At 41.1% G+C, this 25,398-nt stretch overlaps 1 protein-coding gene across 5 annotated transcripts in view; it reads right to left on the bottom strand.

Annotated features, from left to right (window-relative positions):
- The window catches only part of MYO18A (myosin XVIIIA), a 350,022-nt gene that overhangs the window by 169,975 nt on the left and 154,649 nt on the right, over positions 1 to 25,398 (bottom strand). For all 5 annotated transcript variants that reach the window (XM_056559045.1, XM_056559047.1, XM_056559046.1 and 2 more), the window contains 5 exons: positions 22,879 to 22,969; positions 17,533 to 17,725; positions 11,906 to 11,992; positions 3,258 to 3,399; positions 450 to 609 (listed from right to left, as the gene is read on the bottom strand). In XM_056559045.1, the coding sequence (XP_056415020.1) occupies positions 450 to 609; positions 3,258 to 3,399; positions 11,906 to 11,992; positions 17,533 to 17,725; positions 22,879 to 22,969 (673 nt within the window). The remainder of the gene's footprint in view (positions 1 to 449; positions 610 to 3,257; positions 3,400 to 11,905; positions 11,993 to 17,532; positions 17,726 to 22,878; positions 22,970 to 25,398) is intronic.

Genomic DNA, 25,398 nt, shown 5'->3' with positions numbered 1-25,398 from the left:
TTTTGCATTGCGTGGCACTGATCAGGAACAGAGGGAGCTCCCTAACTCTGTAACCCTAATAAATGCTGCTGTCACACTGACGGCGGCATCTATAGGGTTAACTTAGGATTGGAGCGCAGCTCTGATCCTGAGTGCTGCGGCCAGCCTCCTCCGATGGGGCCCCTACTCTCCTCCGATTGCTTCACTGTCTAAAGCAACGGAGGAGGAGGGGAAGGAGGAGACCCTGAGAAAATCACTCCTATTGATCTGTCAGTACTGATCGCTGGCCAGGGACAACTGCGATTGGGATGCTCGGCTGCGCAGCACAGCCGAGCTTACTAAAATGTTACAGTGTAAACTTATAAGATATATGTACATGGCAATGCGTGTACCATGTGCATCTGATTTTGCGGGAAGAGGTTAAACAATTTCTGTAAATCGCTCTCATAAAGATCTTTGAATCATCTTACTTTTGGGAATCTTGCAGCAAGCTTGCAGCATTCTGGGAGGCTGGATTTTGTTTGACATAGTTTAACCACCCAGTCGCGTCATACTCCACCCAGTTCGTGCCATAGGAGTGCCCCAGTACGAAATGATGCTCTTTATTGCTTCGGAGTAAAGGCTTTTTAACTGTGCATAAAAATAAGTGTAATCAGAACGCAAGTCATTTTACAACCTAATAAATACAGATCAGAACAAAACTGCAGACAAAACTCAACAAGAAGGAAAGCTGAGGAGAATCTTCAAGCTCTCTACAAGACAAAATCTTTCCTGTATACGAAAATTATTTTATATTGTCAATGAAATGCATTTTATTCAACATTAAACTGAATATTAGAAACAGAAAAGTAAGTACAATTGCTTGCTGCCCTCCTTATACATATTAATGGGCAGATCAGAAGCAGGATGGTCCTCTTATGCCATTTTCCGGTTGCCATATGTTGGTTTTATTTTTCACTACATAGACATTTTTCGGTTTGGGAAAAGCTATCATTATATGTCACAATTGCTGCAGTGCTGACATATAGAAGAGAAAGGGAAATGCTCTCTTCCTGTCATACGAGGCCAATTACTCTAAAAATGGTGCGTGCCCTCTGTAAGATCCGAAGTGACTGACAGATAATCATACCATTGCCCTTCTAGGAAAAGTACTAAACCGCTAAAATGCTTGTATGCCAACAAACACGATTTGGGGGGTTCTCCAACTATCACATATAAGAACATCCTAAAGGGAACTATCTTATTTGGGATCCTATGTCTATGTTGAATTGTTATTTCTCAGGATTTTATATTGGCAGGACAAAGTGGTTATAACCTACAAGAAAGTAAGTGCTGAGGGTATAATGCATAGCAGTGCTTCTCTCGGTGGGATGCCCTGAATGGTGATGGACGAGCCACTGCTGAAGAGGCAGATTTTACAGGTGAATTCATCTTTTACTAATCACAACAATATCGGCTTGTGAGCTTATTAATATTGAACAGAAAATGCATTATAAAATGAACAGAATTTTTCATGGCCCAGCTAGTTTAAGGTCAAATTCACACAAGGCAAGTTTTGAGTTGTGTGTTAATATATTTTCATAAAGGACCTTTGGTTGCCCTGGTTCCAACAGCGTTTTCACTTCTTGTTACACCGTCCTGTTCCCAAGATATGTGGGGTTTCACTATATAGTCGATAATCTGCACTTTTCCTGAAATAGTCGGATGGGCGGCAATTCTATAGAAAACTGGATGTGAAAAACTAAGCTCAGGGGTGTGGCTCGTGTTCAGTGATTTTGGCTAAGATGCTCCTAATCACACTCCTGCAAGACGCATTCACACACCCCCTAAGCCTAGCATTTACACCATTATTTGCAATAAAGTTCGGCCCATCTGACAAGTCAGTAAAAAGTGCAACAAAACAGTAAAACTCCTATATCTTGGGAGTAGGGGCACAGAAAGAGTAAAAACACGTATTTTAGCAGTGAGAAGCAAGATGGTGGGTGGTAGTCGACAGAATTAACGGGGCTGAACTGTATAATGTATCAATAGAGATAGCATTGTTTATGGGTGGGAGTCAAAGAAGTCAGACACCTAGTGAAAACCAATTTTAAAAGGTGTTGTCTGGTTTAGAAAACAAATTTATACAAATTCTGTAAACAAATTCTAAGCTATTCAAGTGGTGGTCCTCCTCCTTTTTAGTTTTGGCACCAGTAACCATTTAGATAGCATGACTGGTGGCAAAAGGAAAAATTCTAACTCTGGAGGATATGGCACATTTTTGCATTCGTCAAACAGCCCATTGATTCCTATAAGAACTTTTTCTGTATTTTGAACCCACTCCTGACTTTTTGCGCATATTTTGAGTCATGATCTGAAGTTTTTATCAGTACCATTTTTGCATTGATCAAACTTTTTGATCGCTTTTTATAAAAATTTTTATGGTGTAAAAAGTGACCAAAAAAATGCTATTTTGGACTTTGGAATTTTTTTGCGCATAGGCCATTGACCGTTCGGTTTAATTAACTATATATTTTTATAGTTCAGACATTTGCGCACGCGGCGATACCACATATGTTTATTTATTTTTATTTGCAGTTTTTTTTTAATGGGAAATGGGGGGGGGGGGGTGATTCAAACTTTTGTTGGGGAAGGGGTTAAATGACATTTATTAACTCTTTTTTTTTCACCCTTTTTTTTTGCAATGTTATAGCCCCCATAGGGGACTATAGCATTGCACACACTGATTGCAGGCACTGTTCAATGCTATGCAATAACATGCTGTAGCCTGGATCTCAGGCTTGGAACAATCAAATGCCAATCGCACAGCATGGAGCCAGGTAGGGAGCCTCCCGCTGTCCTCACAGCTGTTCACCGCGGCGATCCCAAACAGCTTCCCTGAGCTAGCTGGTATTGATTTCTCCCGTTTTATATGCTGCGATCAACTTTGATCGCGGCGTCTAAAGGGTTAATACCGGACATCAGCCCGTTCAGCAATGTCTGGTATTAACCGGGACCTTACAGATACGAAGCGCGCTCAGCTTGTGAGCGCACTTCCCAGACCGGGAGCCGTGGTCGTTAAGGGGTTAAAAAGATTGTAATATATATATACACATATATATATATATATATATATATATACACACACACACACATATATATATATGTTACACACACACACACATATAAAAAAAAATAATATATATATATGTATATATATATATATATATAAATATATATTATTGTAGCATCATTTAAATGTTATAAAGGAAAAAGCGAATGAAACATCATAATATTACCAGTCTCTTCCCCTTCTTGAGGTCCATAGTAATTAAAAAGTCGTTCCAAAAGGGTGTTCTCGTTGCCACCCGGCTGCAATGCTTCTTCTTCCAGTAACCACAGAAGACCTCTGGCCTCATCAGTCCTTGCAAGGGTCCTTACCTGTGGTTAAAACAAAGTTCAATACCCAGAAATCAATTCTCCAGTCTCCCCCTGTCAAACAATAGTCTGTGACTTATTTTTCATGTGCTAGGAGTGCAAGCAGAAGGAAAGAGACCTGCTAACAACCCCCCATTAATCAGAGTAACAAAGTGCTGCGTCCCCTCTTATCCACAATCTCATTTCTTCAGACCTCCGGGCAGCTTTGCCTCTAATTGCCGGCCTGGTTTTCTTGATGAGACGGCAGTAAAGAAAAAGGGGATAAAAAAATAATAATAACAAGGCAGGCGAGTCAGCAGGGGTAATTCTCAGCCCTATTTTAGATACACACTTGAAGAGAGGAATCAATACTTAATGCTCGAGATAGTAAAAACACATCATTTTGTAGTAAAACGTTTTAGTCTGGTTTCTTGGCTCTTTTGAAAATTCAGTCTGGGTGAGCCTATGAAGTAAAATTACAGCCCTCATTGTTGGACAAGATAAAGATCCTCAACACACAGTCATTGGCCCTATGCTTCCGTCACATTCACCAATTACTGCTCGTAAACTAGAGGGAATTTTATTTTTTGTGCTTTTTAACAGGTTGTTAGGATCGATAGAACTTTAATTGCTTTATATCTGTATCTAATGGGAAACGCAGATATCATACCTACCTAGTACAATGGACCTTACTAGATGGGGAATACAAAATATACAAACAGATAGTTTATAAAATACATATGAAATTTTATACATTAACTTTATGACAATGATTCTTACGGTAGGGAAACAACTGCATTTGATCAATGGAAAAATTGTGTTATATAAAATGTGTTCTACATGTTTTAAAATAATGTAATTTTGTTTATACTTTATCTTTTCCTACTGTCTTTCCAATTCTATTTAGCTCTTTGTGTTGGAAGGGGCTGCAAAATTTTTGTATTTTATGGTGGATGCAAAAGACCATATATGACTCTTTTCAAGCTGCATTGTGGTGTCCATCAGATGCATTGATTGATAATACCAATACATGATATACAGCTATGATGGATGCCCCTAGGAGAAAAGTCTTCTAAGATATAACGTGGTATGCTTCTTTTTTTTTTTTTTTTTGCTATATACATCACTAAGTGCTTTTTCATACACCAGCAGACCTCAATGTAACCAATGGAAACCACCTAAAGGAGGCCAAAATAAAACTCTTGTGATCTCAGTCAAGTAAAAAGAGTCTATTTATATATTTACTGTATATGCCAGGAGATTTTCAGCACATCAGGAAAACTAGCACCAAAAAAGCCATATAAAAAAGAGCCTTATGCATATTATGGGTCTGTATAGTACTATGCCATAATATGAAACCCAAACTCTTTAGGTTCTCCTAGCATTCATATGGAATCTGCGAGGGGGCAAAAATTATCATATAAAACTATGACGGGGGGAGCTTTCCCAGAAGCAGTGTTTGTAAGAAAAAATAAAGCGCCATATTTAGGTACCCTTTTTCTCAAACATTACATAAAGTGCATCCCATGGATAAGTCCTTACTGAAATTACTGTTCTTAACGTTATTATTCATATCATTAAGTTTCATTTATGGGTCCTGCAGATATTCAGTGTTCATCGATAGAATGTTTTCTACAGAAAAACTATTGTAATGACTTTTGTTTAAACAGTTTTTGTGGACCGAACAGACGCCATGTTTCTCATTCTCTTACTTATATTTGGGAGGTCCTAGCTATGTCCTGACAGGGCACATACCCTACCGATGTGGCTTCAAACTACTAATGAAGATAAACTGCTGCAAGGACCATTTGTAGACCATGTACACTTTACAGGATTTTCTAGTCACATACTACGCAAAGTTCATCAACCTACGTACCAAAAGATATAAACCATTAACTCAAATGGTACCTTGTTATGGTAAAGCCATACAATTTACATGATTTAAAGATGCCTTTCATAGTTATGATCTACTTTAAAGGTAATTGTTCTTTGTGGTTAAAAGCTGTGATGAGGCTATGACATTCTACTCAAGCTCACGGACGTGTCATGAATAACTTCAGCTCTGCATCGCATCAAGGCATGCCGTCTCATCGTTAAAGTAACATCTGACAAAACTGCTCTCAGCCATTCTATCCAGATTGTTTATGCATGGCTGACACACAAAACCAAGAATGACTAAAGTCATATCTAAAATTAAGTTTCTTTTTCCTCTGCCATAGCAAATACTGAGGCAAATATGTTGCGGTGGCCTTTCCTGGTGAATACATAGCTCCAGGCTGGAGTCATCAACAAATTACGCTTTAAACACTGAGAACATTCACTTTTTAGAGTTGAGTCACAGTTCAAGAAATGGCAAAAAAAAAAAAGATATTTATCAGTGTAAAGAGCACAATATCTCTAATTTGTATTAATATATAGCTAGAACTGAATGACTTCTACCATGGTGGTCTTTATAAGTGATAGAAGGCACCAGGTCCAAGTTCAAAATATGTCTGTTTTTTGTTGCTTTTTTTTTTTTTTTTTCCATCTATAACAAGAATTATAATTGCTTTTAATAACAAATTGCAATCAGAATACTATTATATATAAACTAGTGAACAACAATTTTCATTGAATTTTCGTTTATAGAAGAGCTACAAAGAGGAACCAAAGGGGTATGATCAACCATACACTTTCATCACATCCAGGCCTCTGTTTCTCCATAGTGAAGTTAGTAGTCAATACTGTAAGGAAGTGTATAATCTGATCCCCTATGCAAGTTGTCTCCAAACACCCTCCTACGTCCTTGCTGAATGGCTTTGGGGCCTATTAGATGGGCCCATGTAAGTGAGCATCGATCTGGTATATCAATGTTCATTTAGACAGCCTACTACAAGGTTCAACTGTCGTGCCAAGAGGGCCTCAAGATCAATCTCTGGATCTGCGGTCCTTTGCTTCCATCATTGGTTTGCTGCTCCTCCTCTATAAATGTGAAGTCAATGAGTGAATATTTCTTAACAGGTTAAGGACTTGTGCACTCAAATGATGCATCCAGCATATTTACCAGCCAGCCTGAAGACGCTTGTTCATAAAATACTGAAGGATTTTTGTAATCCAGCAAATCTATGACAGACAGCAAATATGTTGGATGGTCCAAAGGTCTAGCACCAGAGCCCATTCCGGCCTATGGGGCAACAGATGGGACATTGATTGCAAACGTTCTAGCTTGTGGCATCCACCTATTCCATCTGGGATGGTGCCGGGTTTCCAGACAAATTTAAATGACTGATTATTGGCCCCCCTACAGGGCTTAGTACCTGTTCACATCACAATTTTAAACAGATGCCTGTGATGGATGCCACACAGTATTTTAAGGTGCTCAGCAGAGACTTTCTCCCAGTTTGGAGGTGGGCAAGGCTAGGTTCACAAATGAATTACAGATCCATTTGAGGAGGCCCGTCACACACACTGTTTGGCAACCTAAAAAAGGAGCACCAACACCAATGGACGGACACTAACAGATCCCAGGAGAGCCCAATGGACACCAATGGATCCCAGGAGATCCTATTAACTTCAATCGGGTCTGGTTTCGGTCCATGGTTTCTGTTGTCAGTTGTTCATACAGTTTGAAGTAATTCTTTGTCAGCTCAGATTCTGTAACAAAAAACCAATGGTACTTCCCAGAACAGGGCTCCGACGCCAGAGTGACTTAGTACTCAGAGTTAGTAAAATAAGTGTTAGATCGCAGATGGGTCTGACCGATTGTACAGCGCCCCAGCTCTCTGCATGAATGCATGCATGTTAACCACTGCACCCCCTCCCTGCAGCTCTACGGGAGAGCTTAGCACTGTATTTTGGAATCTCTGGCTCTCCCATAGAAATGCTGAGAGCTGGGGCGCCATAAGGGAGATCGCAGGGGGTTCCAGCGGTTGGACCCCCGACAATCTTACACTTATCCCCTCATCCTTAGGATAAATTTCCCCAACCCGGAGTACAACTTTAAGCTTAAGGTTAGCTGTTTAAGATCAATTGTCCTTTTTTTTTTTTTTTTTTTTTTTTTGGAAAAATTTATTTTAGCAGTTTGAATCAGGTATTTTTTTTTTTTTCTTGTTTGTCAAATAGAAACTTGCCAAACAGATATAATTGAAACTTTTAACCTTGACGGAAGCCCCATTGAAAACTTATGGTTCTGTTTAAAAAAAAAATATCGGAAGCCAAATGTGAGGTGTACAGGCCTTGTCATCTTTTGTGCTTGTAGTTGACCAAGCTATATCGCTACATATAATACTGTCAGTGAATCTGATGGAAGCTTTGGGTAACTCATTCGATTTGGTGTAGCAAATAAAACATGTGTTTTTCAGAGTTGCCTTCTGCATAAGACCCTCACTACAAAGAGTGCTACCATAATCAGTGCTACCATAGTCAATCAGAGCAGTGATTACTAAGGTTTTGCACTGAACATAAAATAAATGAGGCTTCACAACTTTCCACCACAGGCCATTAAGAGGTAAAAGCAATTCATATGGGATTTTATATTCATTCATAGGCGCCAATAATTTCCCATCTGGATTTCGATGAATTGTTGGACAGAATTTAAAGCAGTGATTCAGACAGATTTCTGAGATTTAGAGAGCACTGATGGGGTCATTTTCAGTGGTGAATGTTTAAATATTGGAGTCAAAGACTTTAACTATTCTGTTTTAGCAAGAGAAATGTAGTCTTCCACATGAAACTACCATCTATCTTGTAAATAGGCTTTAAAGAGACCATCAAGCTGTTGTAGCTGTCACATTTATAGCCGGCTCCCACTCGTGTTGGCAGGCACAACTCCTGTACCTGTGCTGTAATAGTATAGCAGATCACAGGAACAACCCCTTTACAGTGATGTACAATACAGCGTGGGGTGGCAGAGGGTTTTTATTTAAGCAGTAACCGAAAAAATGTCTAGAAACAGAAAGATAGTATTGTACAAAGTTGTTAATAATTAACAAATCTTTAGCTTATACTTTTTAAGGGATACGGACATCATCGAATGCATTTTTTTATACTTGCTTTATACTTATTATGGTAATAAATATTAATTGACCAGTTTCTTCTCTACAGCCTTTTTCTTTTCACATATAATGCGGATTACTGCATCCCATTTAACAGAGAAGCTGCCCTGATGGCTCTGTTTCCAGCCCACTCACTTTTCTTTTCAGGAGGAAGAGATAAGGTCTATGAACAGAACCATCAAGGCAGCTTCTCTGACGGACTTCCCTGTAAATGGGACCCAGCAGCTTTATAGGTGAAAACAAAGAGGCTATAAAAGAGAAACACAGCAAAATGTTTGATAAAGATGTTTTAATAAAAAAATTAAAGGGGTATTCCGGCTTTATACATCTTATCCCCTATCCAAAGGATAGGGGATAAGATGTATAAAGCCAGAATACCCCTTTAACATTTAAGTCTACTTTTATACAGTGTTTGCCATATCCATAAGCCCCATTCACCTGATGGCGGCCAAAAGAGTGTGCTTTTGGCTTCTGTCAGGTCAGTATAATTCGGTACATCATTTTTTACCCCTGTATATGAGATCGAGATGCATCAAAAACTATCCTTCATCAAAAACTATCATTAAAAGAGTTGTCTCACCAGTCATTTCAGTTGACTTTTCAGGATAACATGCCCTTGGGTGTGTACATAACATGAAGCACTATTTCTTCCCATTATATCACTATTTCTTCCCATTATATAGTATGATTTAGCAGATTTTTGCTCTGCTGGCTTCATCTCTGGCCTTATAGGAAACTTCTATCTAGCATGTCATTACGCCATTACTGGGAACGAGGATAACGGTTGTTCTGATGGGACGTTCCTTTAAGTAACTTCCATTGTTCCTATTAAACCCAAGATCGAGCAGTGAAGAACAAGCGTCCTTGCTGGGTGCTTTTAATTTCCCTTCTAATATAAAACCACAATTTGTGACAGTGGCTGCTGATACATGAAAAGCATCTGGAGATATATACTGAAATTATCTCACTGGGTCATTAAAAACAAGTATTTCTTCTATGATGAAAGTGTTCTCTCCCAGCTCCAGTATGCCTATGCCTGTGTATCGCACAACAGTAAGCCTTCTACAAATTTCTTTATTTTAACGTTACTGCATACATTAAGACGCCACTCTTGCCGGCACGTACTTGAACAAGTTTAACAAAACAAACACATTAGGTTCGTCTTTGATCTTTAAATGACCGAACAAGTACAGCGAAGTTGATGTGCAAGGCAATCTACAGGAAAGCGCCGCATCTTGTAGTACTGCTCAAACAGGTCACGGATACTCTTCTGAGCAAAGGGAAAAAACGAAAGTCTTTCCCCTTGAAGGGAAATGCCATATTTGGAATCTTTCCGAACGCTCTCCTCTCATTAGAAGATTTATCTGCAGGCTGCCTGAGAATGAAAGAGAAGTTTACCTGACCCAGCTAATCTCCCCCGAGAACCAGCCTTTCAAAGAGCTGGTTTTCCAGTGTCCTTGCAAAGGTGCATTCAAAAACAAACTCCCTCCTTCCGTCGCTATTGTTTCTGCTTAAACAAGGGTTAAGACGCCACTTTATTTACAGGCCTGATGGAATAAATACCATATAAATTAAATATAAGGAGAAGATGAATCATTTATGAAGCCACAACAGGCTCTCCTGGGTAAAAATACTTTACCGCTCCCTGCCTCTACCTTGGCTGCAGAACCTGCCAGATCTGAGCATATGGGTATTTATGAACTGCTTTGAAATGCAGCTTCTTAAGAGCTTCAGCCACAGACATTTATTGTCAACGTTTTTATGAGTCATGCGGCTGCTGTCACATTCTATTAAACTTTGCAAGTATTTCTGTTACTTTTCCTATTAATGTGGATCTTCACTTAAGCAAAGCAGCCGAAAGAAGGGAGAGGAGACGGGGAAAAAAATAAAACGTTCTCTAGAGCATCTCCCCCAAGTCAGAAAACCCCTCACCGCCACTCTATGCCTAATAAATCTAAAAGCTGCGTCTGATTGGATCAAAAACCATTTGACAGGATAATGCGGAGGAAGTGGCAGGAGCGCATATTCTCTATTCTCTGATTGTCATCAACTGTACTCAGTATATCTTATCTTCTATTTATAGAAAAGTGCATAGAAACCTTAGGGGAAAGGCAGGCATGTAACCAAGGATATTTTTAAGAAAAAAAAATGACATTAAAGGGATACTCCGGCGCTAAGACATCTTATCATGCCTGATCGCAGGGGTCCCGCCGAAGGGGACCCCCGTGATCTTGCAAGCAGTACCCCATTAGAATCAGTCCCCGGAGCACGTTCGCTTTGGGTTTGATTACTGGTGATCACGGGGACCAGAGCATTGTGACGTCACGGCCCCGCCCCCGTTTGACGTCACGCTCCGCCCCCTGAATGCAAGCCTATGGGAGGGGGCGGGAGAGCTGTCGTCACACGGGGCGGGGCCATGACGTCACAATGTTCCGGCCCCCGTGATCGCCAGTAATCAGACCCGGAGAGAACATGCTCCGGGGACTGATTCTAATGGGGTGCTGTGTGCAAGATCACCGCTGATATCCTTTGGATTGGGGATAAGATGTCTTAGCGCCGGAGTACCCCTTAAAAATTACTTTTCACCCCTACAGTTTAAAGCAGTATAAGTAACATATTATTCTAAGCAAATGCTCCTATAATGTAATTAAATTACACTGCTTAAATGGGCACTCTCATCCTAACCTTTCTCATATACTTCATAATAAAATGGTTATCTCCTTTTTAATGGAAATCATGGCTTATAAGAAAAGACCACTAGGGGGTCCCCTACCATCCAGAACATAATCCTGTCCAGCTGGAGAATCATCTTTGTCCCAGCTAAAGCACAGGCTAGGACAAAGCCTAGCAGTAAAGGTAAGACTACCACTTCTCTGTGCTCACTCCTGTCCTATCAGACTCCTGTCTGAAACAGAGAGGAGGGGGTTACAGAGCAGCCTGCAGTGATTGGAAAAAATGATCCAGCAAAGCACAACAGACAGGGAGGAAGTGAATGTATGGTGAGTGAGGGCGGACTCAGTGCTTGGCTTTAAAAAATTACATTGGAACAATTTGTTTGATGTTGGAAGAAACGCATAAGAGAGACAGAAAAGAATATGGCCTGAAATACCACATAGGATGAGGATCCACAACATCTATAGCATGGAGAAAAAAGCCAAGCTTGAACAAAAAGGCAATCACAAAAAGCATCAAGTCTCCCAAAATGCATCCAAACAAGGTAATACATTTTTTTAATGAAATTATACTTACATACTGCTCATCCACAACCAAATGAACAGTTATAAATGAATATCGTCCTGGCACAGACTGGAATCAATGGAAAGCCACTTACCTCTTGCTCAGATTCCTGTTCCAAAATATTAATATCAAACAAACTGTACAATGACCTTTCCTTGGACACCATATAATATTATCTACAGGACATTGATGTACATTAAAATTGTCCAGATCACCCAAAACATCTCTTTAAGACTTACGGCATCCCCTGCCTTGCTTACCAGTGTTTGATGCGAAGCTTGGTCTACAGCAGCTACTGAGCCAGATGTACTGGACTCAATTTCATCTAAAGCAAGCTCTATATTTTCCTAGAGGGGACAGATGAATGATTAGTATACATGAGACTACGATTGAAGTTATGACATCATCAGAGATCAGATAGCAGCTATATTTACAGATCGGTGCGCTGGGTATCACCGCTCACCTGTACTTGATACAAAGCCTCACACAAGTGTCAGATTCAACATTGATCTAATCTGACAATGCTCTCAAGTATTAGATAATCTGGAAGTAATATGTGGTCCTAATGACCCATGCATAGTAATAATAATAATAATAGCATGGAAAACTGGAAGTCAATTTGCCGAAAGCGAAAACAAAGGAAATCTGTCACCTGTACTAACCTCTCGATACTGACAGACAGTGCAGGTGATACTGATGACAACGGTACTTACCTTGTCCCGTTCCGTGCGCGGGATCTCCGGTAATCTTCAGCTCTGGCCCAGCTTGGGGCACGGGCGGAGCTTAGTGATGTCACTGCTGCTGCTCCCTGCCGGTTCCCGCTGCCTGAGGACAGCAGCAGTGATGTCGCTAAGCTCCGCCCGTGCCCGGAGCTAACAGACAAGATTAACGGAGATCCCTGCCACAGAACAGGACAAGGTAAGTACCGTTGTCATCTGTCAGTACCGAAAGGTTAGTGCAGGAGACACTAGTGACAGATTTCCTTTAAAGAGGTTATCTATATATGTATAATAAAACATATCCCCTATCCACAGGATGTGTCAGATAGCGGTGGGTCCACCAGCAGGAACCCCTTGCGAACTCCCGTACAGCGCCCCCTCTCGCCTTATGAATGGAGGCACATTGATCAACACATGAAGCTGCGGCTGACACCCTCCCTCCATGTATCTCTATGGGAGAGCAGGAGATACAGCGTTCGGGTATCTCTGGCTTTCCCATAAAGATGGATGGGGCGTGTTGGGCACAGCTTTGTGCTGTGGTCGACGCACTCCATTCATGTAGAGCAGTGTTTCCCAACCAGGGTGCCTCCAGCTGTTGCAAAACTACAACTACCAGCATGCCCGGACAGCCTACGGCTGTCCGGGCATGCTGGGAGTTGTAGTTTTGCAAGAGCTGGAGGCAACCTGGTTGGGAAACACTGATATAGAGAGCCGGGGCACCGGGCTGAAGATCGCGGGAGTACTAGTAGTTGGACCCCGTGATCTGACACTTATCCCTTATCATGCAGATAAGGGATGCGTTTTATTATACTGGACTACTCCTTTAAGTTAATTCTTTAGAATGACGCTTTGGCAGAGAATGCGGAGTCAATCTATAGTGGAGGCAATTATATCGTAAGAACTTGGAGGAGAGTCTCCAACTTCAAACAGGTTGCTGCAGGAACCCGACACACCAGATCATTCAACCAATTAGGTCTAATTTAAGGTTCATCTACGGCAGAACATCCATTAGACAGAATAAGGAATTAGGACTACACACTTAAGATCATTAACTGCAAAACTAATGAGGAATCATTGAGAGAAGAGGGCAAGAAGAGAAACTAGACGTATGAGGAGGGAGGGATTGGATCTGATGGATTTAACAACAAGGGGACTACGGTTAAAATGTAATACAATGAATCAATGCTTAAAGGGATGTATGAGATAAAAAAAAAATCTTGGCTGTTTCTTTTAAAAATACTGCTACGGTTGTCCATTTGGTTGTATCTGGTATTGTAGCCCAGTCCCATTCACTTAAGCTGCAATACCAGATACAACCCATGGACAACGGTGGTGCTGTTTCTGCGTTTTTCAATTTTATAGCACCCCTTTAATGTATGCTATTGTTTGAAGCAATAAGACAACTGCACCCATATCACATTAAAATAATGATCAGCAAGGCCTGGGAAAGCCAAATATCCTTACTAAGAAGCAATATACAGAGACATGAGTGAAAACTAGGTGCTAGAATTTGTATCTTTAAAGGGTTACTCTAATGTGACAAAGTGATCGCATATTTCTAGGTTAAACAATGACTTTATGATCTATAGGGTTCCGAGTGCCTACAGCTGTTGCGAAGTAACAACTGCGGTTGGCTGTCTGGGCATGCTGAGAGTTGTAGTTTTGCAACACCTGGAATCACCCTGGTTGGAAAACACTGTTTTAAAGGGATACTCTGGTGGGGGAATTTTTTTTTAAATGAACTGGTGCCAAAAAATTAAACAGATTTGTAAATTACTTCTATTTAAAAATCGTATTCCTTCCAATTCTTATCAGCTGCTGTATACTACACAGGAAGTTGCATTGTTCTTTTCTTTCTGACCACAGTGCACTCCGCTGACACCTCTGTCCATGTCAGGAACTGTCCAAAGAAGGATAGGCTTGCTATGGGGATTTGCTCCTACTCTGGACAGTTGGCAGCAGAAAGCACTGTGGTCAGACAGAAAATAACTTTACAATTTCCTGTGGAGCATACAGCAGCTGATAAGTACTGGAAGGATTAAGATTTTTAAATAGAAGTAATTTACAAATCTGTTTAACTTTGTGGCACCAGTTGATTAGAAAATCAACTAGTGCCAGAAAGTTAAACAGATTTAGTCAGCCACCAATTGTGCAATTTCTCCCACTTAAAAAGATGAGAGGCCTGTAATTTTCATCATAGGTATACCTCAACTATGAGAGACATAATGAGAAAAAAAATATCCATAAAATCACATTGTCTGATTTTCAAAGAATTTGTTTGAAAATTATTGTGGAAAATTAGTATTTGGTCACCTCTAGAGATGAGCGAACTTACAGTAATTCGATTCGTCACAAACTTCTCGGCTCGGCATTTGCTGACTTTAGCCTGCATAAATGAGTTCAGCTTTCAGGTGCTCCGGTGGGCTGGAAAAGGTGGATACAGTCCTAGGAGACTCTCTCCACCTAGGACTGTATCCACCTTTTCCAGCCCACCGGAGCACCTGAAAGCTGAACTCATTTATGCAGGAAAAGTCATCAACTGCCGAGCCGAGAAGCTCGTGACGAATCGAATTACCGGAAGTTCGCTCATCTCTAGTCACCTCCAAACAAGCAAGATTTCTGTCTCTCACAGACCTGTAACTTCTTTAAGAGTCTCCTCTGTCCTCCACTCGTTACCTGTATTAATGGCACCTGTTTGAACTTGTTATCAGTACAAAAGACACCTGTCCACAACTTCAAACAGTCACACTCCAAACTCCACTATGGCCAAGACCAAAGAGCTGTCAAAGGACACCAGAAACTAAATTGTAGACCTGCACCAGGCTGAATCTGAAATATGCAAGCAGCTTGGTGTGAAGAAATCAACTGTGGGAGCAATTATTCGAAAATGGAAGACATACAAGACCACTGAATCTCCCTTGATCTGGGGCTCCACACAAGATCTCGCCCCGTAGTGTCACAATGATCACAAGAACAGTGAGCAAAAATCCCAGAACTACATGGGGGGACGTAGAGAATTATCTGCAGAGAGCTGGGACCAAAGTAACAAAGGCTACCATCAGTAACACACTACACCGCCAGGGACTCAAATCATGCAGCGCCAGACGTGTCCCCCTGCTTAAGCCAGTACATGTCCGGGCCCGTCTGATGTTTGCTAGAGAACATTTAGATAATCCAGAAGAGGATTGGGAGAATGTCATATGGTCAGATGAAATCAAAGTAGAACTTTTTGGTAAAAACGCAACTGGTCATGTTTGGAGTTGCATCCAAAGAACACCATACCTACTGTGAAGCATGCTAAAAAGACAAAGAGGAGAGCTCCATAGTGTAAAACTGCAAACAGAGGGAGAAAATGCTTCATCTGAATGAGCGCTTACCAAATCTGGTTGTACAATGTCCAGCACAACTATGGTACAAGACGTGATAGATCGGTCTCAATGCTGCCGCTCCACAGTAACACATGAAACAGCCAACAACCTCCAGGAGAGTGGATACTTCGGGTGCTGAGACACCACACAGGCAGGTATGTGTTCAAGACGTTTATTTCCCAACATGCAACGCATTTTGCACCTTTGCGCTTCATCAGGCATATCTTGATAATTATGCCTGAAGAAGCGCTAAGGCACGAAATGCGTTGCATGTTGGAAAATAAACTTCTTGAACACTTACCTGCCTGTGTGGTCTCTCAGCACCCGAATTATCCACTCTCCTGGAGGTTGTTGGCTGTTTACTGTGAAGCATGGGGGTGCAAATATCATGCTTTGGGGCTGTTGACCAAATACTTATTTTGCACCATAATTTGCAAAATAATTCTTAAAAAATCAGACAATGTGATTTTATGGATTTATTTTTTCTCATTATGTCTCTCATAGTTGAGGTATACCTATGATGAGAATTACAGGCCTCTCTCATCTTTTTTAAGTGGGAGAACATGCAGAATTGGTGGCTGACTAAATACTTTTTTCCCCACTGTATTTGCTCAGGTCATGTGTGGTATGACAACTTAACTTCATTCACATCAAAAAAGAAACTAAGCTGCATTACCACACACATGGAACAAGAGTGGTGCTCTTTGTGGAGGAAACCAGCTATGTTTTTCTAATACTGGACTTCAAAAAACATACTGATAGGCCAATTTAGATTGTAAGCCCCAATGGGGACCTGGACCAATTTAAGTAAACAATGTACAGTGCTACGGAATCGGTGTGTACTATAAAGAAGTATTATTATTATAACCTCTTTAAAGACACCTTGGGGGAGATTTATCAGAATCTGTGTAGAGGAAGAGTGGTGCAGTTACCCATAACAACCAATCAGATTGCTTCTTTCATTTTTAGAAAGGCCTCTGAAAAATGAAAGAAGCGATCTGATTGGTTAATATGGGCCACTGCACCACTCTTCCTCTACACAGGTTTTGATAAAGCTCCCCCATTGTGTGTGTTTTCTACACAACGTTATTATTTTATACAATGTTGAAAAATGGAAACGGCAAACATCCTCTCAGATGCTTATGTGGACAAAGAATACAGTGAAATAAAGCGGATTTTAGCAACTCGCCATCCATCACACAAAACAAAATAAATCAGTGAACACAAAAGGACAACAAATCTCATATGATCCCTACGGCATGCAACTATAACACTGCGTTGTTAGGCTAGGGCCATCTGCCAACTATTCACATTTATCTGACTCCACAAAAAGTTGTATGACTATACGTGAAGGTCACACACAATCTCTGCACCTAATGGAATGGGTGGCCATGAGACGGACAATAATTGAATAAAATCCGTCCCATGTAAATTCTATAATGTATTAGTTGGAGGTAGGGGTTATGTGACACAAACTTTCAGTACAGCCCAATTTAACGGAACATCTGACTTAGGGTGCTTTGACACTACGTTTGTAGTGTACGGTTGCTGGATCCGGTTGGGAGGGGGAAAAACCAGCCGATCCCGTATCCCAGCCGGATCCAGCCAGAACCCCATTCATTTCAATGAGCCGACTGGAGTCAAACGCTGACTCCGGTTGTCTCATTTTTCCCCCTATACGGTTTTCTGACCGGACCTAGAACTGTGGTATACCTGGAGGCACACTGGTTGGGAAACACTGGCCGAAACTGTGACCACACCTGTTCAGTAGGTGTCCGCACACGGAAGTGACGCAAATACCTCTTTGTATCTCTCCAGTTCCTGCGCAAACGTCTTCTCATGGAACAGAGCTTGCAGTCTCTCCTGTGCATAGTTGTGACAAAGCTCCTCAAAAGTAGCACCCCGTCCCTGTTTCACCAGCTCAGGGTTCTGAAAGCCCGGGGTATCCACGATCATGATCGAGCAAAGGGAATGCTGGCTGGATTTCAAGGCTCTGCCATAAAAAAGGACAAAGAAAACACAACGTTATAGGATTTCAGACAAAAAAATTTACTGAAAGACCATAACATCGGGGCGTAAAATATCTTCCAGCTCGCCTTCACAGAGGATGTCATCGGCTCATTTTAATAAGAATAATAATTTTTTTTTTTTGCTTTTGCCCTAAACGCAACAGAAATAATAAAAATAAATACAATAAATACAATAAACAAAATTAAATAAACAGAAACATAAATAAATGACTACATATATGAATGAATGAATGAATAAATGAATGAATGAATGAATAAAGACACAAAAGTCAAAGCTCTGCATATCTATAATAAACTGGGCAAATGTAGAGCGCTTTTCACAAAATACACTTTCTCTGCCAGCTAGTAAAAGCCTCATCCAGTATTTAAACTGCACATATAAAAGATTGGAAGCACGGCTATGAACATAAGAACATAAATAACTTTTAGCAAGTGCGGCAGAGTAATGTTACCCTATGCACTGCAGAAGAACCCTACAATCATGAATCTCTCCATGATAAGCTACAGCAGGGATTCCTCCGCAGCCCCTCACATACAGAGCAATAAAGTGATTTATCCGCGCAGAGTGAGCTCTGATTAACCACTACAGATAGAGGGCAATGCATTCTCATGTGTGTCCTAAGACATTCATCACAGAGCAGCTTAAAAACAGGTTTACAGTCCTCAGCCTTCGAAACGGCTCAAGTGGCGGCGTCATTACCAGGTGGCCATTACCCACTCACAATGTGAACGCTTTTTATGGAATGCACTGCAGGTGAAATAAAGCAGACAGCTCTGCAGAGGGGAGCCATATTACCAGCTTTATCTGGGTCTGCACAATGGGTTATAGTAGTTTGCAAAATCTACATTTAACATATCACCCTTGCGTGGAGAATAAGGGTTAGAAACGACTGTCCGTCCCATATATTGCATTTAAATGCAATTGCGGTTCATGTTCGCTCACATTACAGAAAAATTTGTTTGAACCCTTTAAACCAACTATTTTACGCGGGATCAAAGAGAAAAAGAGGCAAAAAATGTGCTGTTCTTGGATGGCTGGTGAAGTAAACTGAGGACGAATAAAACACGGTCTGCAGAGCGCCCTCTAGGTATCGTCTTGAAGGGAATATATTGTTGTTTTTTTTTAATATAAAATCTGATAAGGAGATTGTATCTATTTGTGTCTCTCTCTATACATTTTATATATATATATATATATATATATATATATATATATATATATATATATATATAAGCAAAATCATCGGTAGTTGCAGTATCTTGTAATACCTTTTTTATTGGACTAACAAGATTATGCAGAGACAAGCTTTCGGGATTCCTCCCTTTATTAATTGATAAAGGGAGGAATCCCGAAAGCTTCTCTGCATAATCTTGTTAGTCTAATAAAAAAGGTATTACAAGATACTGCAACTACCAATGATTTAGCTTTTTGCATCACTGGACTAATACGGCTACTCCTAACATATATATATATCTCTGTTTTGATTTTCTGTTTGTAGATTCTTTTTTTACTCTACTTATATACATACATATATATATATATATATATATATATATATATATATATATATATATATATATATAATGCTTATTGTATTTTCTATTCATGATTATTGAGGCAGCCATTTTGCCTGCACTGCTTTTAACAGCACTTTGAGATATGCATTACAACAGACTTATGGACAACATGAACAAATTAATTGACTTGTGTGGGAAAATCTCCTAGGCATACTCTGTAACCTGTGCAGGGAGGAGGAGCTGGAGGGGTAGCTGTCACCATCATCTACTGTGAATGGTGAATCTTGAGTTACTTACATATTGTTAGGGACCCGCCACATCCAGGTGGCCGTGACGATGCTGGCGGGCTTCATTCACTTTATGATCATAAAGTACACAAACGACCTGTTTGTTTTATATACAGTATATTGCCGAGAAGCGCTAGATCATTTGTGCATATTGTGGATGTGCGACCATGTCTTTTTTTGTCTCTGTATCCACATATTGGTGCGGTTTCCACATCGTGAAACAAGTCCTTTCAGTCAAATGAACATGCCCTAAGGATTTTTGGATAACTATATGGTGAAACCAATGCCTGTTGGATGTCTTCTAAAAAGTGGATTGGTTGAGGTGTAACGTGTATATATCCTAAGCAGTCACCCTACGTTGGTGGACTTGAACAGCTGACTACCGTCTAGCATGTTGGGGTTATCAGCATATAACGGGTTCCTTGACAACAATGTTACGGACCAGGCTGTGAGCAGTTCCCACTAAATAGACCATGTGCAGTTTTGTGATGTTTAGATGTTTATATCTGTACTATTATTTGGTCAGTGACATATGGGGAGATTTATCAAAACCTGTCCTATAGCAACCAATCAGATGGCTTCTTAAATTTTTCACAGGCCTTTTAAAAAAATGAAAGAAGCGATCTGATTGGTTGCTATGGGCAACTCAGCAACTTTTCCTCTGGACAGGTTTTGATAAACCTCCCCCATATTGCCAGAGAAATATCTACTTTCCAGCTTTTCTTCAATTACTGTGGTCATGTCTTAACTTTAATTCTTCAATGTCTCAGGACTTTATATCCTGATCCAAATGGATTGGAGAGTAAATTTTATGGGGACAGACATGTTCTCACAACAGACGTCCGTCCTTTCTTCAGCCTGAGCGTGCACCACAACTTCCACATGAGTGAGAAAAAATCACCTGCTTAATGGATGATGGCGACACAATCCATTTACAGAGTGAACATGAACCACACAGGGAATTGGCTACAATTCACCTGATCTTAAAGGAGTACTTCGCCCCTAGACACCTTATCCCCTATCTAAAATAGGGGATAAAGATGTCTGATCATGGGGGTCCCGAAGCTGGGACCCCCGCAATCTCTGTGCAGCACCCAGTGTTCGTTTAGAACACTGGGTGTCTGTTGGCGGCAGGGGTTGTGACACCAAGCATTCGGAGCAAAATGTTCAGGACGATAGAGCAGTGGAGTACCCCTTTAAGACAGATGCCTTAGTTACCGGCATGTTAAACACTTTTCTACAAGTACAAGGATACACACGTGAGATCCAGACAAGGCCAGAAGTAGAAACAGTCATCATGGCTCACGTGTAATCACTATTACTGGTAACGGCTTTGGAGCACAATTTATGCTTTATCCAGGACATGCTCTTTATTTCTGTCTAATTTGGAACTAAAATGGCTGTCAACGACTACCTGTGTATGTGCCGTGATTCAATGCTGTGAAGCCCAATCTAATTTCAAGGCCACCATTTAGGGCACAGTCGTGGGAGCTCAGTATTCTGCAACATATTGGGATTTACTTTATTGTAGGCATTTTAATGTTGTTTCTGACTAATGAATAATTTACCGGGCTGCAAGGTCAACAACGGGCATTTACCGGTAATATCAGAACACACAGGTCTTTCTTTATCTGCTGATTTAGAAAAAGGAAAAAAAAAAAAAAAAAAAAAACACTTTTTATGGACCCTTCAGTAGTAGCATGCAATTTTCCCATCATGGTCATACTTATCCTTGTCTATTTCAGCACGACTCCGTTTTTTTTCCGTACAGCGCTATGCACGCATAATGCATTTAAAGCAGCTGTTACGGCATCGTGTGAATAGAAATGAGAGGTGTGCAAACACATCCAGCCATAGGGGGCGCACAACATCTCGTCAGTCATGTTAGGTCACATTACTGAACATCACTGTTACTTTTTGCCTTTGCATTTTGCTCAGTATTAAAGACATCAAAGTGATGCATATTTCTTTGCTTTACAACCAGCTTTTATGTGCTCGTATCTGGGAATAAGAATTATTACAGCCATTCAGCTTTGCTGAAACTTTGGAACCGTACACCTTAAATAACCACTAAAGCCGAATGGAAGTGGAATAAATCTGGGTGTACACGGAAGATCCTGCCTCTTGATACAAAATGTCTAGATACAATATAAATGACTGATGAGTAATGAAGCCTCTATGACTCTGTAAGGCTGGGGAGGATCTGCTCGGACCTCCAAGCTAAGGAATAGAATAGTCTTTCATCCCTACATAATCCAACTCTACATTTCTCAGCCTTTAGCGGTCAGAGGCTTATTACCCAACTATGTACAGTGGTCCCCCAAGTTACAATATTAATTGGTTCTAGGACGACCATTGTATGTTGAAACCATTGTATGTGGAGACCAGAACTCTATGGAAACCTGGTAATTGGTTCTAAAGGCACCAAAATGTCATCCAAACATAGGAAAAAGTGAGAATTAAATAAAAATAAGTAGATAACTAATACAGATAAAGCAAGTCTTTACATATAAAAGTAATAAAGATCTGCTGGGAGCTGTAAATCACTGTCTATGTCAGTGTTTCCCAAGCAGGGAGCCTCCAGCTGTTGCAAAACTACAACTCCCAGCATGCCCGGACAGCCAAAGGCTGTCCGGGCATGCTGGAAGTTGTAGTTTTGCAACAGCTGGGGGAACCCTGCTTGGGAAGCACTAGTCTATGTAGAGGACAGGAGCTTCTTCGGGGTCCTGTACAGTACACACCGTGTCCTAAAAAAGTTACATGGAGCCACCCTCACCTGGTGTCCAAAAGAGCAGTTAATCCTGGTACAGGTAAACAGTACAGAACATGTACTGTAGGGGGCGCTACCAGACACCAGTCAGTGCATACGCTTCAGTAATACAGGAGTTTTACCAGTAAATGCCCATTCTGATTGGTCAGTTCATTGACATGTTTCACAGATCTGGACTGTCCATAGCATTGTATGTCGAGTCTGGTTTCAACTTACAATGGTCCAGAAAAGACCATTGTATGTTGAAACTATTGTATGTTGAGGCCATTGTAAGTTGAGGCATCACTGTATTGCTGTAGACCAGTGTTTCACATCCAGGGGGTAACAGTTCCCTAGTTGGGAAACACTGCCGTAGAAAGTTGGTAGGTTATAAACTCATCTACTGAACGAATATCAGGGGATCACTGCCAAACAATTACTGTAATAAATGGTAAGCACCAAGTAACACTATGTCTCAGCTAGAAAGATGATCAATGGGGTCAGAAGGCTATGGATCCAGAATATTACTATGACTGAGGTCTGAACTTTTTGTCCACAATACCTGTTGAGCAGTGAGATGAGCAGCGTAAACAGCTCCGAGTACAAACCGGAAGCCATCCCTTCCAGGCATTCCAAAGCGGACAATTTGGAACCTGTATTAATATTAAAATAAAGAACACAACATGTAAATCACAAAACATATATATGACATAACTATGTAAATGCATGGTACAAGCATAAGCAGTAATTGTGGAAGCTAAAAGTATTGAAGAGCCAAGACACTAAACATTAGCAGTGTCCACATTTAAATGTCAAGGTTAGAGACTAATATTTCCATACATCCTATTAGAGAATTCAGCGCCACATCTGCCCTCAGGTCGTATATGGTATTACAACTCGGCTCCATTCACTTAAATAGAACTGAGCTGCAATACCACACACAAAGTGAGGACAAGAGTGGCGCTGTTTCTGGAAGAAACCATCTAGGTTTTTGTAATCCTATATAACCCATATAATGGAGTGGTCGAAGTTAAATCTCTTCAGGATCCTCATCTCTTGGCCACAGTGGAGCATCTATCACTCTGGAGGACCTACCTCGTCCTGCATTACACTGGCAATACATTGATTTGAATAAGCAATGTGATATTCTAAATTTCTCCTGTGATGGCGCTGCAGGAAAATGAAAGAAAACTTACTACCAGGTTTTTTACTTTGTGACGGCTTTGATGTACTAGAAACACAACCTCTCTTGTCCACGGGCAGGGTCTGTGTCTAGTACTGCTAGAGAGCATGCAAAGTAGCTTATTTTTTCTAATCTCTAAATTTCCATTGTCCATTTTGGGCAATCCCATTTTATTGGAACGTGAAAAAAAGAATCTGCAAAAATTGATAAAGGGTAGGATATTATCCGAAACACATCTTGCCTTGGGTGTACATGTAAACTGTCTTTTTATAATAAAGTACGGTTTGCTTATTAAGTGAGCTATTCATGCCATTTTATTCAGGATGGCGCCATTTTTGGAGATTCTTTTCTTCCCCTTCCTTCATGCTATCTACTGGATCCGGTGCTACGGTTTCTGGTCAAGCTCCCACGGCCTGCAATCCCTTAGGATACCCCGCATTTAGGGGTGATACGCATAACCTCAAGAGTTTCACCAGGTGGGAATCCATTTTCCAGACCCTCACTAATCCATTTGGGCTTGCAGGTTTTTGTGCTCTGGGACAAGTTAAAGGGGTACTCCACTGCCCCAGCATTCGGAACATTTTGTTGCGAATGCTGGGTGCGGACTTGCAGGTGTCATGACATCAGGGCCACGCCCCTCGTGACATCACACCACACACCCTCAATGCAAGTCTATGGGAAGGGCATGGCGACTGCCACGAGGGACGTGGCCGTGACGTCAAGACCCCCACAGCCCCGCAAAATGTTCCGAACGCTGGGGCAGTGGAGTACCCCTTTAATCATTGCACAGTCCCCATTCAAATTAATGGGCTGCCTGTATAAAGCCAGACAGGATAGGTCCTCCAGAGTGAGAGATGCTCTTTGTAACCGCTCTCTTAACGTCTATCCAAGATAGAGGATCCAGAACAGAAGACCCCTTCATTACTTCAGTGTTTTGCATTGCACTCTGATTTCCCTGCTATGTAGGCCTGGTCTTAGGTAATACTCTTTTACAGTAGGGTCTACAAGAACGAGAGAACAGTAACCGCAGCAGATAGGTACACAGCCAGGTAAGCAAGGTCAGCTTGTCCTATTATAATGCAGGTCACTAGCATGGCTGTGCTCAGCCAGGGGCAGCTCATTGAGGAGTCACTTATTCACTGTACTAGGCGTTTGTCTAATTGAGAACGTCAAGAGCAAAAGCAACATGCAAAAATATGAAAAGAAAATGTCATCCTAACAACCCAGGTAACGAGGAGATGTTTCAATTAAAGGCCAAGAATTCTACATTTTAAAAAGGTTAAGAAATTTAAAGTCAACAGAAAACTGTAGAGATTACAAGAAGTCAAGAACATTTTATAGAAGACTCCAACCATCCTTTAATATCGAGAAAGTGTAATAAAAACAAAGCTGGAAATGCAATTTAAAAAAAAGTATAGAAATAGCAGTGCTTATTTACCAAGAATATAAAAGATAAAGACTCCAAGTCACCATTAAAAGGATTAAAGGGGCACTCCGCTGCTAGACACTTATCCCCTATCCTAGGGGATAAGATGTCTGATCTCAGGAGTCCCGCTGCTGGCCCCCGTCCAACACCCCCGGGATCTCCCGCAGCACCTGGTGTTCTAAATAAACACCTGCGGCAGTGGTCGTGATGTCAGGACCACACTCCCTCGTGACGTCACACCACGCCCCCCATTCATGTCTATGGGAGGGGGCGTGTCTGCCGACACGCCCCCTCCCATAGACATGAATGGAGGGGTGTGGTGTGACGTCACGAGGGGGCGTGGTTGTGACATCACGATCACGAGCTCCAGCTTAGAGTGTTCTAAATAAAATGTTCAGAATGCTTGAGCATCAGAGTACCCCTTTAATTTTAAATAAGCCGCCATTAAATATTAACCACCGTCGCCATACACT

Source organism: Hyla sarda, chromosome 2, assembly GCF_029499605.1.
Source record: "Hyla sarda isolate aHylSar1 chromosome 2, aHylSar1.hap1, whole genome shotgun sequence".
Lineage (NCBI taxonomy): Eukaryota > Metazoa > Chordata > Amphibia > Anura > Hylidae > Hyla > Hyla sarda.
The sequence above is the reverse complement of the archived record's forward strand: the minus strand, read 5'-3'. Positions and strand labels throughout refer to the sequence as shown.